At 48.4% G+C, this 18,421-nt stretch overlaps 5 protein-coding genes across 5 annotated transcripts; 3 read left to right on the top strand and 2 right to left on the bottom strand.

The window, feature by feature from the left end:
- HD556DRAFT_1364716 (kinase-like domain-containing protein) lies at window positions 1–3,519 on the top strand. Its single transcript, XM_041302748.1, has 7 exons — window positions 1–1,474; window positions 1,529–1,701; window positions 1,754–1,911; window positions 1,960–2,201; window positions 2,253–2,450; window positions 2,503–2,631; window positions 2,686–3,519. Exons 1-7 carry the CDS (start codon window positions 57–59, stop codon window positions 3,209–3,211), a joined length of 2,844 nt encoding a protein of 947 aa, XP_041161211.1. The 5' UTR covers window positions 1–56; the 3' UTR covers window positions 3,212–3,519.
- HD556DRAFT_1269189 (P-loop containing nucleoside triphosphate hydrolase protein) lies at window positions 3,520–6,770 on the bottom strand (the record flags this gene model as incomplete). The annotated part of the gene is made up of 2 exons (XM_041299155.1): window positions 3,520–4,474; window positions 5,869–6,770. 2 exons carry the CDS (start codon window positions 6,768–6,770, stop codon window positions 3,703–3,705), a joined length of 1,674 nt encoding a protein of 557 aa, XP_041161212.1. The 3' UTR covers window positions 3,520–3,702.
- Window positions 6,771–8,176: 1,406 nt separating this feature from the next.
- Window positions 8,177–10,868, bottom strand: HD556DRAFT_1472657 (allantoate permease; the record flags this gene model as incomplete). The annotated part of the gene is made up of 19 exons (XM_041308469.1): window positions 8,177–8,248; window positions 8,311–8,441; window positions 8,504–8,565; window positions 8,615–8,682; window positions 8,732–8,750; window positions 8,815–8,843; window positions 8,894–9,089; window positions 9,143–9,211; window positions 9,262–9,347; window positions 9,402–9,555; window positions 9,610–9,627; window positions 9,679–9,814; window positions 9,865–9,896; window positions 9,948–9,962; window positions 10,018–10,087; window positions 10,138–10,180; window positions 10,230–10,306; window positions 10,357–10,492; window positions 10,542–10,868. 19 exons carry the CDS (start codon window positions 10,866–10,868, stop codon window positions 8,177–8,179), a joined length of 1,740 nt encoding a protein of 579 aa, XP_041161213.1.
- A 2,333-nt stretch (window positions 10,869–13,201) lies between these two features.
- On the top strand, window positions 13,202–14,201 carry HD556DRAFT_1235487 (class I glutamine amidotransferase-like protein; the record flags this gene model as incomplete). Its single annotated transcript, XM_041297752.1, has 7 exons — window positions 13,202–13,251; window positions 13,327–13,498; window positions 13,564–13,699; window positions 13,756–13,836; window positions 13,892–13,958; window positions 14,025–14,035; window positions 14,086–14,201. 7 exons carry the CDS (start codon window positions 13,202–13,204, stop codon window positions 14,199–14,201), a joined length of 633 nt encoding a protein of 210 aa, XP_041161214.1.
- A 474-nt stretch (window positions 14,202–14,675) lies between these two features.
- Window positions 14,676–17,274, top strand: HD556DRAFT_1431680 (uncharacterized protein; the record flags this gene model as incomplete). Its single annotated transcript, XM_041305037.1, has 9 exons — window positions 14,676–15,006; window positions 15,061–15,395; window positions 15,448–15,541; window positions 15,591–15,726; window positions 15,775–15,839; window positions 15,889–15,978; window positions 16,035–16,654; window positions 16,717–17,024; window positions 17,115–17,274. 9 exons carry the CDS (start codon window positions 14,676–14,678, stop codon window positions 17,272–17,274), a joined length of 2,139 nt encoding a protein of 712 aa, XP_041161215.1.
- Window positions 17,275–18,421: the final 1,147 nt, after the last annotated feature.

Consider the following 18,421-nt stretch of genomic DNA (forward strand, 5'->3'; position numbering starts at 1 on the left):
CCGAGAGTTGCTTTTAATTCCTGTGGTCGCACTCATTCTTCGTCACCGGTCGTCTAATGCTTCAGACTTCAAACAAGCGGGCCGCTCCAGATAATACCCATAATGAACGTCCAGCAAAGAGATTTACCACATCCTCGCCAGAAGAAGGCGAAGTCGATGACTCTTTGCCACCTTCTCCGCGCCCAACAATAATTCCCCTACCACCCAAACCAGCTCCTTCCAAGTTCGAGACTAAGGTCAAGTTTCCTTTCAAGAAGAAAACAAACGGTCCAGATGCTCCTGGTCCCTCTAGTCAAAGAATTAGTCCTATGATGGACAGAAGGCATACTTCGGTTTATGAGAGATCCGAAGACGACGAGAGGCGCATTCGGGAGGATGACCAGCGCAACGGCAGACCCAGACCTTACTGTGACCAATCTCGCAAAAGGGGTGGCGCTCAAATAACTAATCATTGGCAGCCTTCCTATAGTAGAGAAGGCGACCGTCGCCCCCCTGCCTGGGATCTTCCACGGGAACCTTACAGGCCTGCTCATGACACCTATATTCCAGCACGGGATAGATATGACAGTCGTGTCTACGGAAGGGAACGCGATATTTCTTCATTGTCACCTCATTCACCTGACCGCTCCCGTTCCCCGTCCTCCTCTTCTTCTTCGCACCGAGGAAAGCACAGATTGCCCTCGCGTCGCTCTCCCATGGTGAATTATAGTCCGCCTCGTCGTGACTATGGTGTGGACAGACTACATGACCAAAGGATGCGTGATGGGGGCTGGGAACGCGCCCGTCACAATGACCATAATCGCTGGGGGGTACCATCGGACAATGACAACTACTCACGGATAGACGACCGCTATCGTCGTCCTATGCGCCACTCGCCACGTCGCGAACGCGAACGTTCATGGGACTCCTATGATAGGGACCACCCAAATCATATTGAAGCAGGACGTGATGCCGATCGTGATACCTATCATACGGAGAGTCGTCTTTCTGTGGCACCTCGTGCTCACGATGATGACCGTGACCATCAGGATCGTCCTGTTTCCCCGGGTGTATCCCGTCACCCTTCCCCTCAATCACCTTCGGCTTCAACTCACACACATGTTCGCCACACACCGCCACCGCCACCTTCTCCTCCACCTCCCGTCCCCACCCCTGAACGACCCAAAGATGATACCCTACCTCCTCACGCAGCTATTTCGATTGCGATTCCTTTGAAACGGCCTCCAGCACCTAGAGACTCCCATTCTCCATCGCCACTTCCACTTCCGTCGGCTCATGAAGAGCCAGTAAAGGAAAAGAAGGATACCGCAGTGGATGCGACGCAAAAATTACCACCTGCAGAGCATAAGCGAAAACGTGCCCCTGTGCAGCGTACGAGAAAGCAAGAACAAGAGGCATACGGTCATCTCTTCTTAGGTTGTGGCCAACAAAGCGACTACGACGCCACTGCGAAACTTGGTGAAGGTACTTTTGGGTATGTATCGGGCCTCTTGCACTGCTACTGAATGCGACTGCTCACCTTGCTCAGAGAGGTGCACAAAGCAGTCCATCACCTCACCGGGCGTCTGGTGGCCCTCAAACGTATTCTTATGCATAATGAGAAAGAGGGTATGCCCGTAACTGCCTTGCGCGAGATCAAAATTCTCAAGGCAATGAACCACTCATGCATCATCGAGATCTTGGATATGTTCGTCGTCCGTAGTGAGTGCTCATATCGGCTCATTGTATGACAATCACCAACATTGTGCACCAGGTAATGGCAAGAACTCGCCCCTCTCTGTTTACATGGTATTCCCATATATGGACCATGACCTTGCTGGTTTACTGGAGAACGAGCGCGTAAAGCTCCAACCCAGCCATATTAAATTGTATATGAAACAACTCTTGGAAGGAACGGAATATATGCATCGTGTTTGTCCTCACTTTTTCACCCTCGATTTGTCTTATGTCCATTCACAGAATCACATCTTACACAGAGACATGAAAGCTGCCAATCTTCTCATCGATAACAACGGTTCGCTCCGGATAGCAGATTTCGGTCTAGCACGCGCGTATGATCCGAGCGTTATCCATGGAGTCATGGATCAGCGTGGAAGAGAAAAAAAGTATACAAACTGTGTCGTGACAAGGTGGTACCGTCCTCCAGAACTATTGCTCGGCGCCCGACAGTATGGTGGAGAAGTAGACATCTGGGGCATAGGGTTTGTGTTTGTCGACATTTTTGGGGCAGTTCTTAAATTTCTTCTATGCAGATGCGTTCTGGGAGAGATGTTCATGCGCAGGCCGATTCTTCCTGGATCATCGGACATTGACCAACTGGAGAAGATTTGGCAGTTATGCGGTACTCCCAATCAGCATACCTGGCCAAATTACGATGCACTACCAGGGTGCGAGGGCGTAAAGCGGTTCAATCAGACCTATTCCAAGAAGCTGAGAGCCGCGTATGAAAGGTCAGCTCTCATTTTTGCAACGCTTTTAGTTTATGCTTAACTGTTTTGCAAGTATCGGCCCTGAGACCTGTGACCTCCTGGATAAGCTCCTCACATGCAACCCAAGAGATCGTATTACTGCCTCACAAGCCCTTGACCACGATTATTTCTGGACTGACCCACTTCCCGCTGACCCCAAAACGTGAGTATTACTGATTTGTTCATGCTTGTCCCGTTTTATCCTTTATCCATCTAGTCTTCCGTCATACGAAGCTTCCCACGAATTTGATAAGCGCGGGCGACGCAACCAGCCACCACCAGGTATTATGCCTCCTGATGGCTACTTCAGGCCCCACCCTTTGCCAAATCAGCCCCCCGGGTTCTATCCTCGTGGACCGCCGCATCGCGACGCGTTCAGGTCAGGTCCGCCGCCGCCTGTTATCATGTCCGCTTTGTTACAGCATCAAGGCAGTGGTCAGCCTCCTGGTGGTCAACATCCTGGAGGTCAGCACGCTGGAGGACAACATCCTGGGCATTCCGGTAGTCAACATCCCGGAGGCCAGCACCCCCCTTTTGGACGTCCACCAGCTCACGGCGCTGGGTATCCTACCCGTGGGATGCACCCGCTACGTCAAGCTCCTCGCACCATGGATCATCCTGCTCATCTACCGCCACGACCTGTGGCTCCTATGGGATCCGGTCCACCACCATTTGGTGGTCGTGCCCCACGGCGGACGGGAGGGGGAAATGGGACTGGTGGGGGAGGCTTGCCATACTCATGACCCCCTGTTCATCTTTCTCGCACGCATCTATTGTGCTTTGTCGATCTGCGCTTTCGTGTTCTTTCTTTGTTCTCTAGCCTACATGCACACAACCCACTTTATTTTCTGAGTCAGACGCTATAGGTGGAGTAGATCACTTAAACCTTCTATGTTTGGTTGGACTATTCACTGCACACACCCTCAATATGAACGTAATACGTGGTGTTCAGTGCTTGAATTCAACCTCGACACACCTGACCTTCGAAATTACTATTTCAATCAATCATTGTGGGGAGGAGGGCCTTACCTCAACCGACCTTTAAAGTTCTTGCGGTGAAATGAAGTCCACATGCAGTATAAGTGTACATGGTAAATAATTCAAACCGTTATTCTGAAATACAAATAGATTCGCGAATGGCATCAGTAAATAGGAAGTCCTAGTGTAACGTATCAACGAGTACAAAATCTACAAGCAAATCTGAGTATAGGTATCGAAAAGAGAATAACTACTTCTACTGGATTTGCTTAATCATTTGAGCCAACTGTTTTGCGACATCTGGAGATAAATTGCAACGCTGCATGAGGCGAGAGACAATATCCTTCTTCTTCACATCCAAAGGCTCTGGAAGAAACCCCTTCAGCTTACGCATGAATGACACGAACCGGCTGTTCCCCCCCGCCCATAATGACTTCTGGTCATCAACAGTAAACTTCTCCACAAGGGTGCGGACCGTGACGCGTGATTCTTCATAACGGTCTTTGTGTCGACCATCCAATCTGTTAGCGGCAGTGATGCATGCGTGATCAGCGACCCGGATCCCATATGTTTTTTCGAAGGTACTTTGCTGTCTATCCCACCAGTCGTCCATCCTCACCTCTCTTTCAAGGTGCGTGATCACAAGGACAATGGGAACCTTCTTCTCGCAAAGGAATTCGTGAAATAGCCGGTAATTGCTCTGTATTGTAGCGTTGAGTCTGCCGGCACGAATGCAGAACAAAAGTAGATCAACGCCGCCTTCTGCGTCCAATTTCTTAATCAGTTTATAGGCGTTGTCGACCGCCTCGAGGTACTCTCTGATACCCAGTTGCGTTTCCTCGAGTCCAACGGTATCGAAAACCTTATAAGGCTCGCCATGAAATTCGATGGTGTACTCTTGCCAGTGCATCGTACAGCGTTGTGTGTCAGGGGATGTGACTGCCACCTCCTTTCCCGCCATGAGGTTGACGAGCGAACTTTTGCCTGCCCCCGTCTCCCCAAAAATTACGATATTTTTTGCCTTGTTCCTACGCAACATGATTAGCAAAACCAGCACAGAGCATCAAACACCATACCTTGCACGACACTCTTCAATAAGTTTACAGACGGCATAGTGTGATTGGTCATGGCGTAGCTTGAGCCTCTCTGTTGCATATTCGTCGATATCCAGTGCAGTAACACATGCGTGGCCAGCAAAGGTCATGTTGAGCTGTGAGATGGATTGCTCGTTATTTCTCCACCATTCTTCCATCTCTGGTTTTTTGTCCTCCAATCCTGTAATGACAAGGACGATTGGGCATCTTGTCGATACTTCGGAGGAGCATAATTTGTAGTTGCGGCAGAGCGCCTTGACCGCTTTCGTGTAATGCACACAGTACATGAGGAGATGAATGTCCTCTTGCTCCTTGAGTTTTCGAAGGAGATGCTTCAAAACTTTCCGAGCTTCGTCATCGGGGACTCTGCCTTCAGAACCCTCATTCAGACCTGCAATCTAATTAAATGACGCTCACAAAGAGCATGGTCCGCACTGACCGGGTGTATCGAAAAGCTTTATCTTCAAGGTTTGGTTCTTAACCAGAACCTCGTGCTCGTACATTGTGGTTTCAGTTGTACATCCCATAGTGTCGCAGGATGTCGGCGCCCTGTTGGTCTTAGTTATCAAATTAACTAAAGAACTTTTTCCAGCTCCTGCTTCTCCAAAAATGACAACACTGCAGGTGTCTGTGCAATATGAAACTTCTTCAGCACAGTTAGAGTCGGCAGCGCCCTGATGTGGCGTGTCGAGGCTTCAAGTTAGTAACTTAATGCTGAGGAAGAGGTAGACGCAACTTACAGTAGATGACCACATCATTGCCAACTTGAAGACAACTCGATGCAAGAGACAAAACAGCGAAGTCACCTCTTGACTTGTGTGTTAATTAGGGTCGCCAGCCTACTTTTCTTCGTGTTAGAACAACGTGGTTGGGTCCAGGCTTGCCCAGACGCCAGATTTAACGATCCAAAGAAATAGATTCAGCACGTTCCATGCATATCTGTAGTATTGGTGTCTTCATTCCTTCTACAACTGTTGTCAGCCACTGCCGGATCTAATTTTAAGCTTTGAATATCGAACCCGAGGCATGAATTCAGCATGTTGCACACATGTGCATGTATAAGATGTTCCATTCCTGTGTCTCTGATGAGGTTGTCGGAGTAGATAAATTGAGATGTATGTGCCTGCATTCTCTTCTGATAATGTGAATATCAGAGCATTCAACCAGGCGGCCTCGGACCTTCAAAGTCTCACACCGTGTACTGGCATAAGTACATATCGGATCCCGAGTCTGTAAGTGTCAAGCATCGACATGAACAATGCCTACTGCAATGACTATTGAAAAGGGCTCAACTAGTAGACGCGTCTTGCTTGATCATATAAGCCAACTTTCTTGCGACTTGTCGAGACGTATCACAACGGTTCATGAGGCGAGACATAATGCTCACCCCCTTCACACGCAGATTCCCACCAGGTAGCCCCTTCAGTCTACGCATCAACAACACAAACAGATTGTCCCCTCCTATCCATGCTGGTTTCTGCCCGTTGGCAGTAAACTTCTCCACAAGATGGCGGATAGTGACTTCATCGTCACAGGTTTCGTATGGGCCATCCGATCCATCAGTGGCGAAGATGCACACATGATCAGCGACCCGGGCTCCATAACGTTCGAACTTACTCTGTACTCTCTCCCACCAGCCCTCCATCTCTCTTTCGAGGTGCGCGATCACAAGAACGATGGGAACGTTCCCCTCGCAGAGGTAATCATGAAACAGCTTATAATTGCTGTAAAGCGTAGCATTTATTCGGCAGGGGCGAATGCAGAGCAGAAGCAGATCAATGCCGCCTTGTCGATCCAATTCCTTGATGAGCCTATAGGCGCCGTCTACAGACTCGAGGTACTCTCTGATCCCTAGCTGTGGTTCTTCAAGTCCAATGGTATCGAACACCTTGTAAGTCTTGTCTCCGAAGTCGATGATGTAGTCTTTCCAGTGCATCGTACAACGTTGCGGGTCAGGAGATGCGACTGACACCTCCTTCCCCGCCATAAGTTTTACGAGTGAACTTTTATCTGCCCCCGTCTCCCCAAATAGTACGATATTCTTAGGCTTGTTCCTTTCGGGATCGATTCTTTGGGGCGCGGTGCTTTTGATTTTTTTGGGCAACTTCCTTTCGGGCACATCCCTCTTAGGCCCGTTCCCTTTGCACTTGCTTCTCCTGGGTCCGCTCCTACTTAACAAATAAAAATACAGCAAAATGAGCGTATGGAAACACCGCACCTCGTACGACATTCTGCAATAAGTTCGCAGACGTTGAAGTATGACTGGTCATGGCGCCCCTGAAGCATCGCATCATCGGTCAGCGTGGTGATACATGCGTGGCCAGCAAAAGTCATGTCATACTCTGAGATGAACTGCTCGTTGTTCTTCCACCATTCTTCCATTTCTGGTTCTATGGTTTCCAAACGTGTGACAACGAGGACAATTGGAACCCTTTTCTTGACTTCGAATGTACATAGTTTGTAGTTGCGGCAGAGTGCCTTGATCGCTTCCCTGCCTTGTTTCTTGCCATCAACACAGTACATGAGGAGATGGATTCCGTCCTGCTCCATAAGCCTTCGCAGGAGGTCCTTCAAAATTTGCCGAGCTTTCTTGTCAGGGACTTTGCCCTCAGAGCCCTCACCGAGACCTGCAATTTAGGTCAGCAATGCCTACGAAGAGCGGCGCCCTGCACTCACCAGCTGTATCAAAAAGCTTTACCTTGAAGGTCTTGCCGTGAATCACAATATCGTATAGGTACTCCTGAGTTTCAGCTGTACATCCTTCGGCGTCGCAGGATGCCGGTGCTGTTTCTGACCCAACGATTAAATTGACCAAGGAGCTTTTGCCAGCTCCTGTTTCTCCGAAAATGACGATATTGTACGTGTCTGTTGAAGCTTCATCGACATAGCTGGAGTTCATAGCACCCTGGTTTGGGGTGTAAAGACTTGATGCTGAACTAGATTCAGACGCGACTTACAATAGATGATCCTGACCACATCACTGAAAACTTGACCGTGAATCGACTCGAGAAGGAAAACCAGCGAATGCTTCACCACCAATTTGTTATGAGTCAGGGCTGAAGGCATCCAGGCGCCAGATTCGATGAGGACTGGTCGGACACATGGTTTCAGCATGTTCCATCGTGCATATCTGATGTCTTCAGTGTACATGGTAGTAACAACTTCGAAGCTTTGCCGATTTGGGCCTTCAGTGCCGCTGCTCGCCTCCAGAGCGGTCCGCTCGGGCCTACAGCATTCTGGCTCTAGGCCCTCAAGTACTAGATCACAAATTTTTGCAACTCTTCACCGACCTCATCTCATCCTAGGACCTAGCACATCATGTACTTGGAGTTTTTTACTGTCGCACTCTCTCGAGTCGCTTGTGCCCGTTCCTAGAGATAGCGATAGGCAACGCAGGACAAATTTTCATCTATCCCATCTTCATCTTGACACACCTGCAGCGTGTCTCATTCCTAAAAGTTCTTTAGCGATCTATTTTTTTTTAGCTCGAGTGCACCGTGAACCCGAACTTTTCAGCTGAGGACCCTGGGCTTGTCGAATACAACTATTTTTTGGTGCTGTCACGCTCCTCCTATCTCGTGTTCTCGATGCAAGTCGAATGCAGAATTGATTAAAGCTACATAATTGAATATGACATTAATGCGCAAAACGGAAATCAAGTCTTCTGTTCCCAATGTCCTTGGTCGTGCTCAGATAGTGTGCACGTTCCTATCATTTAAAGTCTTTAGCGTCAGAGCCCTAGCTCTTTATAAAGTCCATAATGAACTCACCTGCATCGTCATCGCATCCCAAATCTTAGCTCGTTGCCGGTTGCGCCACATGTAATATGCCTTTGTACCTGGGTACAGAAAACAGACGTTGATGCAGCAGATGATGATAAGGGTCCTGTTGCCACGTCGATCTACGCAAGGGGGTGGGTGTTATGATTATGTTGCCTGGGAAAGGAAATGAGGAGTGACACACATCTGGGAGCATCGCTGGCTACGTAGATCTGTGCGGATATGATTCCACTGGCTTGCACGAACCTAGCGGAAAGTGAGTATGTTTTCAGTTTGAAAACGGGGAATTCCACACATGTTGTATAACGACGCGTTGACTGTTCGACTTGCCACTGCCCCAGCGTTACGAGAGCACCATCCCACCTGAAACAAAAGATAAGTATTTCACTCGAGGATCGTTTTAAGCAGTTACCTGGATTGGATGGGTATATCTGGTAACACGAGGACGTCAAGAACGGTCTTCAAGAATACTAATGCTGATAAGTTCGAACTCACGGATATGACAACAGACCAGTCACCACAACCTGAACCAGTTGAGTAAACCGCGTAGCGCCAATCAAAACGCGTTACTCACAAAAAATATCCAAGGGTTAGGGCTGCTAGACATTGCATAGAGTGCAACGAGGAAAGGTAACGTCCAGAGGTCCTCCATCATCGCCACAATAGAACGCTCATTGACGGACTCTGAGACAAGCGTAATCACAAACATGGTGACCATTCCGAGAACTTGAGAGGGTATCGTAAGGAGGTTGGTATCAAATGTATTGAATCTAGGTTCCTGGCCTTGAGTATGTCAAAACGAAGGGATAATCATGATACCTACCCGATGTCCCTAAGTAGTAAAGTGAGATATGTTGAGGGGGGACCATTCGGGATACCAAACAAAAGGCCGCTGCGTTTCATGAGTGTCTAACTCTTCCAAAGATTAGGGGAATGGCGTACAGGATGTAAATCGGCCAAAGGTCATAATCACATACTGCTGTCCACAGACGACGAATTGAAAGGCCCTCACGGTTGTGCATGTCACCCTGAGGGAGTAAGTTAGTCACAGCGTCTGACGAGACTGGGACATGACTACTTACCTTAGTGGGATCGTCCCGAAGTACTCGGTTGACCATAATGATTTCTTCTCTTTCCGTGAACCAACCGTTTGGCCGGAACCATGTCTTGGTCTGCGTTGGCGACGGAGGCATGCGGAAAAAAGATAAAAATCCTATGAGGAGAGTAAGGATTCCCCTGTGGGAGGGTCGAGTTCGCGCGTCTTATGTCATTAGCAAGAAATGGACACACTCAATCATGAACAGCCACCTTGGATCAAGTCAGGTTTTTTTTCGAAATGAGCATCAAACTTCTACTGACCGCCATCCAGCAGCGCCAGCCACACCATCCATGTGAAGCGTGCCATATGCTACAAAGCTAGCAGCGATGCCACAGAGGTTCGAAGACATCCAGAATAGCGCGAGGCGCATGGGTAGTTCCGTTTTCGTGTAAAAATCTGTCCAAAAAGTCGGCAATGTAAGATGAGGTGCAAGGTAACTGACATACAAGATAGATATAATATCAGGTCAGGGATAAAGCTGTGGAATGTAAACAAAGTATCCTCGAGCGCGCGCAGGAGCTGGACTTACCCGCCTTGCAAAGCGCTGAATTGACTAGTCAGTGAAGAGAAGCTTTGGGACAGTAATTACATGATATTACCCAAGAAGTGCTCGGCAGACCAGGAACGAGACCCTACCGGTCAGCCAGAATTGTGACAGAGACACCACACCTGTGACCTATCGATGAGAACGGTTTTGGTACAGTTGTTATACTACATACTCCAGAGGCAGATTTGCATTGGTATCCAGCGATCCGGGCCAATCTTCGATGCGACCATAAGTCACAAAACAATCTACAGTGAATACACGTACTCTCTTCGAGACAAGCTGTGACGGTAGTTCTGCGCATAAAAATGCCAACTTGAACACGGTATTTCCGAGATTGAAGTCTGAAAGATTAAGTCAGGATATTACTCAGATGGTAATGGAACACGCTTACCATCTGTAGTCAACCCAAGATCCTGCAAAAAAGAGTCGGAGTTTGCCTGGCTGATGTTGCTCCTGTCCAAGTTTAAGGCGGAAAATCCGATAGCTGCCGTAACCATAATCTTCCAATCCAACTTGCGGACCAGGGCCTTCCTCACATTTAACACGAGTCAAATCACGATAAGGATAAAACCCCACCTTTTCCTCCCTGTATGTCCAACGAGCGGTTGGATCGAATCTGTGGATATTCTCGTAGTCCTTCTTGGGCCAATAGTGTGGTGCAAGGTCAGGGTCATCATAAACAGAGCGTCTGGTCGCGATTGCATCAGGATCGTGGTGGGCAATCTGCTTTCGACGAAAGACGGTTTTTGTCCACGAGAACTGCTCCTCCACCTCCTCCACCAGGTTGTCAGTCGGCAACGAAGAACTTCGTTTACCAATAGAAGACAGTGAAGAGACGGAACGACTAAAGCCGGCCGTCGTCGGGGTTTCCTGCTCTGGGGTAGAGCTCACAGAGGTCGTCATCTCGGTGAGAGAAAGGAATGAGTGTAAAGGAAGAAGAGTCCCCCTATAAAAGCACTCAGGACAGGCACGGCTGAGCCACCAACTATCCTCACTCACAAGGTGGAATTGTGCGAGCGATATCTGTGATATCACATTCCTGATCAATGGCGCAAGATCCTGTTCTAACAATAGGCAGAACTATGTGATCGACCTGCAAATTTTGTCGTCTGTCACGATGGTTGGACGAAAATGCAGCGCGACTTTAACGACTGGATGCTGGAGCGTTCACCTAAGTCAGTACTCGCAGAAACAGCATGTTCATCCCACTGTACTCGATAAGCTGTGATGATCGACTTGTGATGTCCAGTGAGTACATAGTTGTTTAACTTGTTTTACCCACCTCTATCAATTTGTAAACCGCACCATATGTATAATGACATCTTTAGTCACATCCCTGTCTGTGCAGCCACTTTGGGACGTCAGGCCTTCAGGCCCAGGATCCACGAATGTAGTCGATGCATTATGGGTAGCTAATGCTGAGTGATATCACGTATGAATTGTGATATCTAGCGTGATCGTCTATTTTGAACCCAACCCAGACAATATCACAATTAGTCTCTGAATGTAGTTGTTAGTGTCTAGGTAATATGGCAAGATAAGAGAAAACGGCTTACCCTCAACTCATGTAACGGACTGAGGGAAGTACACTACGAGTCAATCATATATGGTTCGTATTCCTGTCCTCAACGTTCAACTCCGACACATTGTCGTGCCGCTTCCCTCACGTGTATGTTGTTGCGCATGCCAATCAACAATCGATCAAGTTTCAAGCGGCGATTGTGGCCCGGTGACGTCGCCATAAGGGCACACTATCAATGATATTCTTATATTAGTTGAAAGTTAAGTTAATACTTATTTAACTTAACTCAAAGACAATAGCTGCTCTTCTTATCGTCTTCGTTATCTTCTTCAGTCATAGTAACCCCGACGGAACGGTTCCACGCTGATTTTAAAACCTCTTCTTAGATATTCCATCAGTACATCTGCTGTAGGAAGATTGGTATGGGCTTCGAGATACAGTCGTGGATTGATGAAGCTCATGTTTGTAGCTGTTCACCGCGGGTACAAGCACACGATGGATTATGCGGTGATATAGTCCATCACGGCTGCGGCGTGAAATTTTAGGATGCGCGCAATTGCAGAGCTCCAATGAGTGAACACAAACATCGAGTAGGTGTGAACAGCCGAGCACTCGCAGAGAAAAGAAGAGAAACTGACTCGACAAATTTGAGGCTCGTCAGACTATAAATTGTTACACGTTGGGTGATATATTGTCTGCCTGATCCTATCCTGCACACCGAAGGAATTCTTGAGTCCAGAACTCGGCGGGCCAACTCCTCTAACGTGTAGTCAGCTATGTTTCACTTGGATAGCAGGACAAGTCACCTTTTGATAATATCATTAATGTATGGGCTGTCTTTCTCTATGCAATCGACAACTGCATGCTTGTTTGATCAGACATGTTTGATTACCAGCACGTTTCCGGTCACGTCCATGTCGTTGTTTGTAATACCAGCGAGCCCACGGATCAAGGCATTGTGCGGACTGTCACGACCTTTGGATGCTCTTTCAAAAAAAGTGTACCCATAGTCGTGCACAGGAACCGGACTCTTGGGTCGCGCTTTACACGTATTCCGAAACTGTGCAGGCAGTGAGGTAAACAAGTCTGGCTAGAGGCTCGGAGTCTAGAGCTGGTCTACGGAGTGCAGAACTTCAAATTTGCTGAGATGCTTTAGTTTAGACCCGCCATCGCAAAAGAGCACTGTGACTATGTGCTCTGTGCGTGCGGCATACAGCACACCACGTTGTATTTTGCAGGTCCTCGACGTTAGATTCATCTTAGTCTATCAGCTAGATTACTCACGGGTTCATAGCCCTGGATGAGGCCCCCCTGGTTGCGAATGCTTCCGCTGTCTTGTGGTATAGGTCTTCCGGGCAGGCGAACACTTTCCACGTCGACGAAGAGAACACAACGGCGAACTCGATTCATGCTCTGTCACGGTATGGCGACAACGGCAGGAATGGCAGGCTACACTTTGAGTTGAACATGCTGAACTGCATGCAGTACGAGGGATTTCTTGCAGCAATTGAGCATATACTGGAGTCAAATCCCAGTCCCAGTCATACAGACTCAGTGTCACATGTATGTGGTTCGATGGCTTGCACAAGTATAAGCTTACAAATCCGTCCATTAATGCCATCTGGGGCCTGGGCCGTGCGAGGACGTCCGACCGATTTTCATTGGGACTCAGTAACTAATAACTTCTATCCACTCCCGAGAAGTTGAACCAACCATGGTCAAGGCTTTGATCCTCATTGCAGATGGAACAGAAGAAATGGAGTTGTAAGTTACATGATGTACATCATCCCCTAAATCAAACCAGCGCTAAAGATCACTCGGGTGCACACTGACATGTAGTACTATTGCATACGATACACTCATCCGTGCAGGAATAGAATGCACGTCTGCATTTATCCCCAGGGGTCTCTCACCATACGGATCTTCTGATACAAGTCCTCCGCTTGCAGTTTGCTCGAGGCAAGTGAAGATCCTTCCTGATATCACCCTCGATCCCCTTAGTGCCGGTCCGGTGAGCATTTTCCATCTGTTTTTAAGCGTGTCCAAGCTCAAGCTTATGGTACCTTACTTCTTCAGGAGAAGTATGATGCTCTCATCATCCCCGGTGGCATGGGGGGTGCCGTCACGATGGCAGAATCGACAGAGGTGCAAAATCTTGTTCGCTCTTACTACAACCACGCAGAGAAGCGGATTATTGGCATGATATGCGCAGGTATGATCGTATTTGATCGTATTCGTGATTTATGAAGCGTATGTGCGTTTTGCAAGGTTCCAAGGTCGCGATTACAGCAACACTTCCTGGTCAACCGATCACGTCGCACCCATCTGTTCAGAGCGAGTTTCCAGAACGTGAGTCGCAGCGAAATTGACGAGAAATATCGGTATATCTTCTCTGTTGCGCTAGATTTTGAATATAAGGAACAAAGCGTGGTCGTGTCTGCCGTTCCAGGCAAGGCAACACTCGTCACAAGGTGGGTCAATATCGTAATTTGTTTGCTGGGCACCCTGCTGACCTCGACTCCGACTCGGATCTCCAGCCGCGGACCAGGTGAGTTGCACTCCACTTGTGTTAGTTGTCTCTTTACGGTTGCTGAATAGGAACTGCGTTTCCTTTCGTATTCACGCTGATTGAGCTCTTGTGCGGGAAGGATAAACGTGACGAAGTTGTGGGACCTATGATCTTCCCTTCCGGCACAACTGGGTATCCGTTCTAAGTGGGCTCCGTGAGGAATCTGACGAGTCATTAAACGCAGTAGCGTAACTTTTTCTTTTGAACAAGTACCTGTATGAAGTCATCCTATGAGCTGACATATACCGAGGATTGGGTCCTAATTCGACTGCGCATCAGCGCTTGTTCAGTTTATGAGTTGTCGAAGACTTTGAAGTTTGTAGTACCGTCGTACCGACGCGTAGGCTAATAAGTTACGTAGTCGCTTGAGAGTGTTGAAGAGGCGATTAAGGCGTATTTCTTACTTCCCATCCTCCGTAATTTTTTTGCTTGTCGCATGCGAGCTCTCTTGCACGCTGTGCAGCGAATTCATGGACTTTCCTGTAGAATAAAAGTTGTCCGGGGTGACTTGCATCTGACTCGGATAACGTATGGGCTCAATCTTATCGAGTCATACCGAAACCGGGCTTTGGTCAAAAGGCCTTTAACCACCATTTCTCGATATACCACATCTACAACCATGAGCTCTCTAGAATCTGTAACTCAGTCTCTTGCTGGGCTATCAATCACCCCATCCGCCAGCATCACGCATGCTGAAACAAATTCCCCGGCGTCTTGGCGAGAAACCCTACTTGCGACCTCATCTGCGCCCAAATCATTCGAGCTGATCAAAACGCTCGTCTACAAGCCAAAGACTGCAAAAACTGCGATTCCAGTCCCTGTCGTCGTCATTGCCCGTGAAGAGACCGAGACGAGCTCATCGGCGCTCGGTAAGAAGCTTAACCTGAAGGAGCTGAGGTTGGCATCAGAGGATTTGCTTGCTGAATTTTTCGCGCTCGATAAGAACTCTTGTACGTGATTTCTTATGACGCGGTGTAACTAATCTGATTTACATGGACGATCAGTGTCGCTACTTTCATTGACTAGCGAGACGTTCCCAAAAGTTGTCACTGTGATCGATGCATCGATCACGTCCTCCTCATCAACATTCGCGTTACACGCACTATCCTCGAGCGCCACTGTCTTCCTTTCTGGACAGGATATCCTGTCTTACCTCCGAAAGCTCGAGACTGAGGACTTGAAAGTCCAAGAAATCGACTTCACTTCTCTCAAGTCTGACGCTGCCGCGGCCCCTTCAAAACCTGTTGCAAAGGAGAAAGAGGTCGCGAAAATCGATGGCGCCGTTCAGATAGCCATCGGTGTCAAGAAAGAAGTTGATTTCTCTGCGTGGTATCAGAGTGTAGGTTCCCTTATTCGATTGCCCAGATCTAGGACTTACTTGTGTGATTTAGGTCTTAATAAAAGCAGAAATGCTCGAGTACTACAGTGTTAGTGGGTGCTATATCTTGAGGCCGTGGTCGTACAGTATCTGGGAAGAGATCCAAGGTATGAAATCTAGTTCTCGACTGGTCCTAAATACTAAGGCGTGTTATAGAGTGGTTCAACAAGAAAATCAAGGCAATGGGCGTTCAGAATGTATACTTCCCTATGCTTGTCTCACAAAAGGTGCTCGAACGCGAGAAGGATCACATCGAGGGTTTCTCTCCGGAAGTCGCATGGGTTACGAGAGCGTAAGTGCATTAAGAAACGAATGTACTCCAATATTGATAACGTGACAGTGGGAGCTCTGACCTTGAGGAGCCGGTAGCCATTCGCCCGACATCTGAGACTGTTATGTATCCTTGTAGGGCAATTTATTGCCATAGAGAAGTCAACTTACTCATTGCTCGCAGACTATGCCAAGTGGATCAAGAGTCATCGAGATTTGCCACTGAAACTGAACCAATGGAACAACGTCGTCCGATGGGAGTTCAAACATCCGCGTTAGTCCTTGTACTCGAACACTGTCAGTTGATCGATCGTTTATTATCTAATTCAGAACCGTTCCTCCGTACTCGCGAGTTCCTGTGGCAAGAGGGCCATACTGCTCACCTTACCAAAGCTGAGGCCGATAAGGAAGTCCGGGAGATCCTCGACTTGTACCGCCGCGTGTATGAGGAACTCTTGGCTGTCCCTGTCATTCCTGGCATAAAGTCCGAGAAGGAGAAGTTCGCCGGCGCCCTCTATACCACCACGATTGAAGGCTTTGTTCCTTCCTCGGGCCGTGGTATTCAGGCTGCTACCTCACATTGCTTGGGCCAAAACTTTTCGCGCCCGGAAATGTTCAACATCGTGGTCGAGGACCCGAATGATCCCTCTGGTCAAGGCAAGACCTTTGCATGGCAAAACTCGTGGGGATTGTCGACCCGGACAATCGGTGTGATGACTATGGTCCACGGTGACAACCAAGGCTTAGTTCTTCCTCCGCGAGTTGCATCTGTTCAGGCTGTCGTAGTTCCGTGTGGTATCACAGCAAAGACGAGCGATGAAGACAGAGCTAAAATCAACAATGCCTGCGATGACCTCGCGAAATCTCTGATAGATGAGGGTATTCGGGCGAGGGCAGATCTTAGGGAGGGTTATACCCCTGGATATAAATTCAATGACTGGGAACAAAAGGCACGTTCTTTACCATTGGCTTCGCTCGCTTGCCTCTGACATGTGGTCCGTTCCATGAATAGGGTGTTCCCCTTCGTCTGGAGATAGGGCCGAACGATCTTGTCAAGCAGCAGACGCTGTCCGTGCGTCGCGATACCGGTGCAAAGATCCCTGTTGCTCTCGCTGACCTTGCCGCCACAATCCCGAGGATGCTCGAGACTATCCAGAATGAGATGTTCCAGCGTGCCCTCGCTGAGTACAATGCGCATTTAAAAGAAGTTACACGATGGGAAGACTTTGTCCCCACATTGGATAGCAAGTGCATAGCTGTCATTCCGTGGTGCGAGCGTGAAGCATGTGAAGATGACATCAAGGAGCGAAGCGGTAGAGCGTGAGTGTCTTATACGGTCTCTCATCCAAATCACTATGTCTTGGGAACCTCGGAGATTTAAACGGCATCTAACATTATATTTTTGAACAGTGCGGAGCCGCAGGACGAGCGTGCCCCGTCTGCAGGAGCCAAATCCCTTGCTATTCCGTTCGAGCAGGAGCGTTGGTCTCCCATCAAACCGGGAGAAACGAAATGCGTTGGCTGTGGACAGGATGCGAAGCGTTGGACCATGTTTGGGAGATCCTATTAGAAAGCCTTACATAGGGGGTGTACGTGAGAATGGAATTGCACAAAGAGGTACCTTGCTAGCGCTGTTCTTTGATTTCTTACAAACACTTTGTATTACACGGCCTCTCACGGCGGGCCGGCGGTTAGACGTGGCAAATTTTGATTTGGCGCTGACTAGCGCTGTCAGACTATTATGCAACTAACTGGATCCAGGATATACCATCATGCTTTGGAAACTGGAATCGGGATGAAATGACCGATTTCCGAACTCTTTGCTTAGTGCACGATGTGACCTTGGCCGCCTTGCCCTCGTGCGACGCTGGAGGGCCACTGAGCCACAGTGCAACAACAACCACTGGCAATGATTACCTGAGATTCAGGCTGTGCTATCTCTTTCCGCTCTCACTCCGCGTTTGGTAGAGCTTCCAGGCAACTGATAAGGGCAAGAAAGAAATGAAGGTCTCGTAACGTTTGACGGTATCTGTGAGTCATAATGATCCAGCATGTGCGGCGAAGAAGTAATAATTACGGCGATAGCTGGCACGCACTAACGGACTCTGCAGGCAGGCAGTTCTATAAGTAAGCCTTTTCGTGCTTACAATCTACGCATAGAACTTCAAGACAGCCGATCTGCATCAGTCAGGCTTCAGGGCCTCATCCTGTACAATCCCATGCCCAAATTATAGAATATGAAATTCTTATTTTACATGGGAAACCAGCAATTTTGCACCGGCCAACTGGGATAATTTTTCAACCACAACTTGAAAACCTGAGTTCCGAAGTGACACCGTGATGCGGCCAGCGCGTCGCCTGTCTTAACCGTATGGAGGCCAAATTTGTTGAGTTCGCTTGCATTCCATATGTCTGGAGTCACTAGGGTACTAAATTTCATTTCATCAATTCATCAATATTCGCTAGCTGTTCCAAACATCTGGCAGCTGCCCCGCATTCTCCGCATCTCATTGCATATTGTCCATGCGGATTCGATTCGGCCCAGATTCAAACTTATGAACAGGCATTCCATCATGCCATATGGTGTTTCGTTGTTCACTTAACCAAATCGGTACGTACCATCGAGCGCCAGTTGTTGGGTTCGCGCTTGATGCCGAGTTGCCCACTGATGGGTGTCAGCATTATACCGATTAGTATTACGGTCGCATGCCCACGTT

Source organism: Suillus plorans (assembly GCF_016647745.1).
Source record: "Suillus plorans strain S12 chromosome Unknown HD556scaffold_22, whole genome shotgun sequence".
NCBI lineage: Eukaryota > Fungi > Basidiomycota > Agaricomycetes > Boletales > Suillaceae > Suillus > Suillus plorans.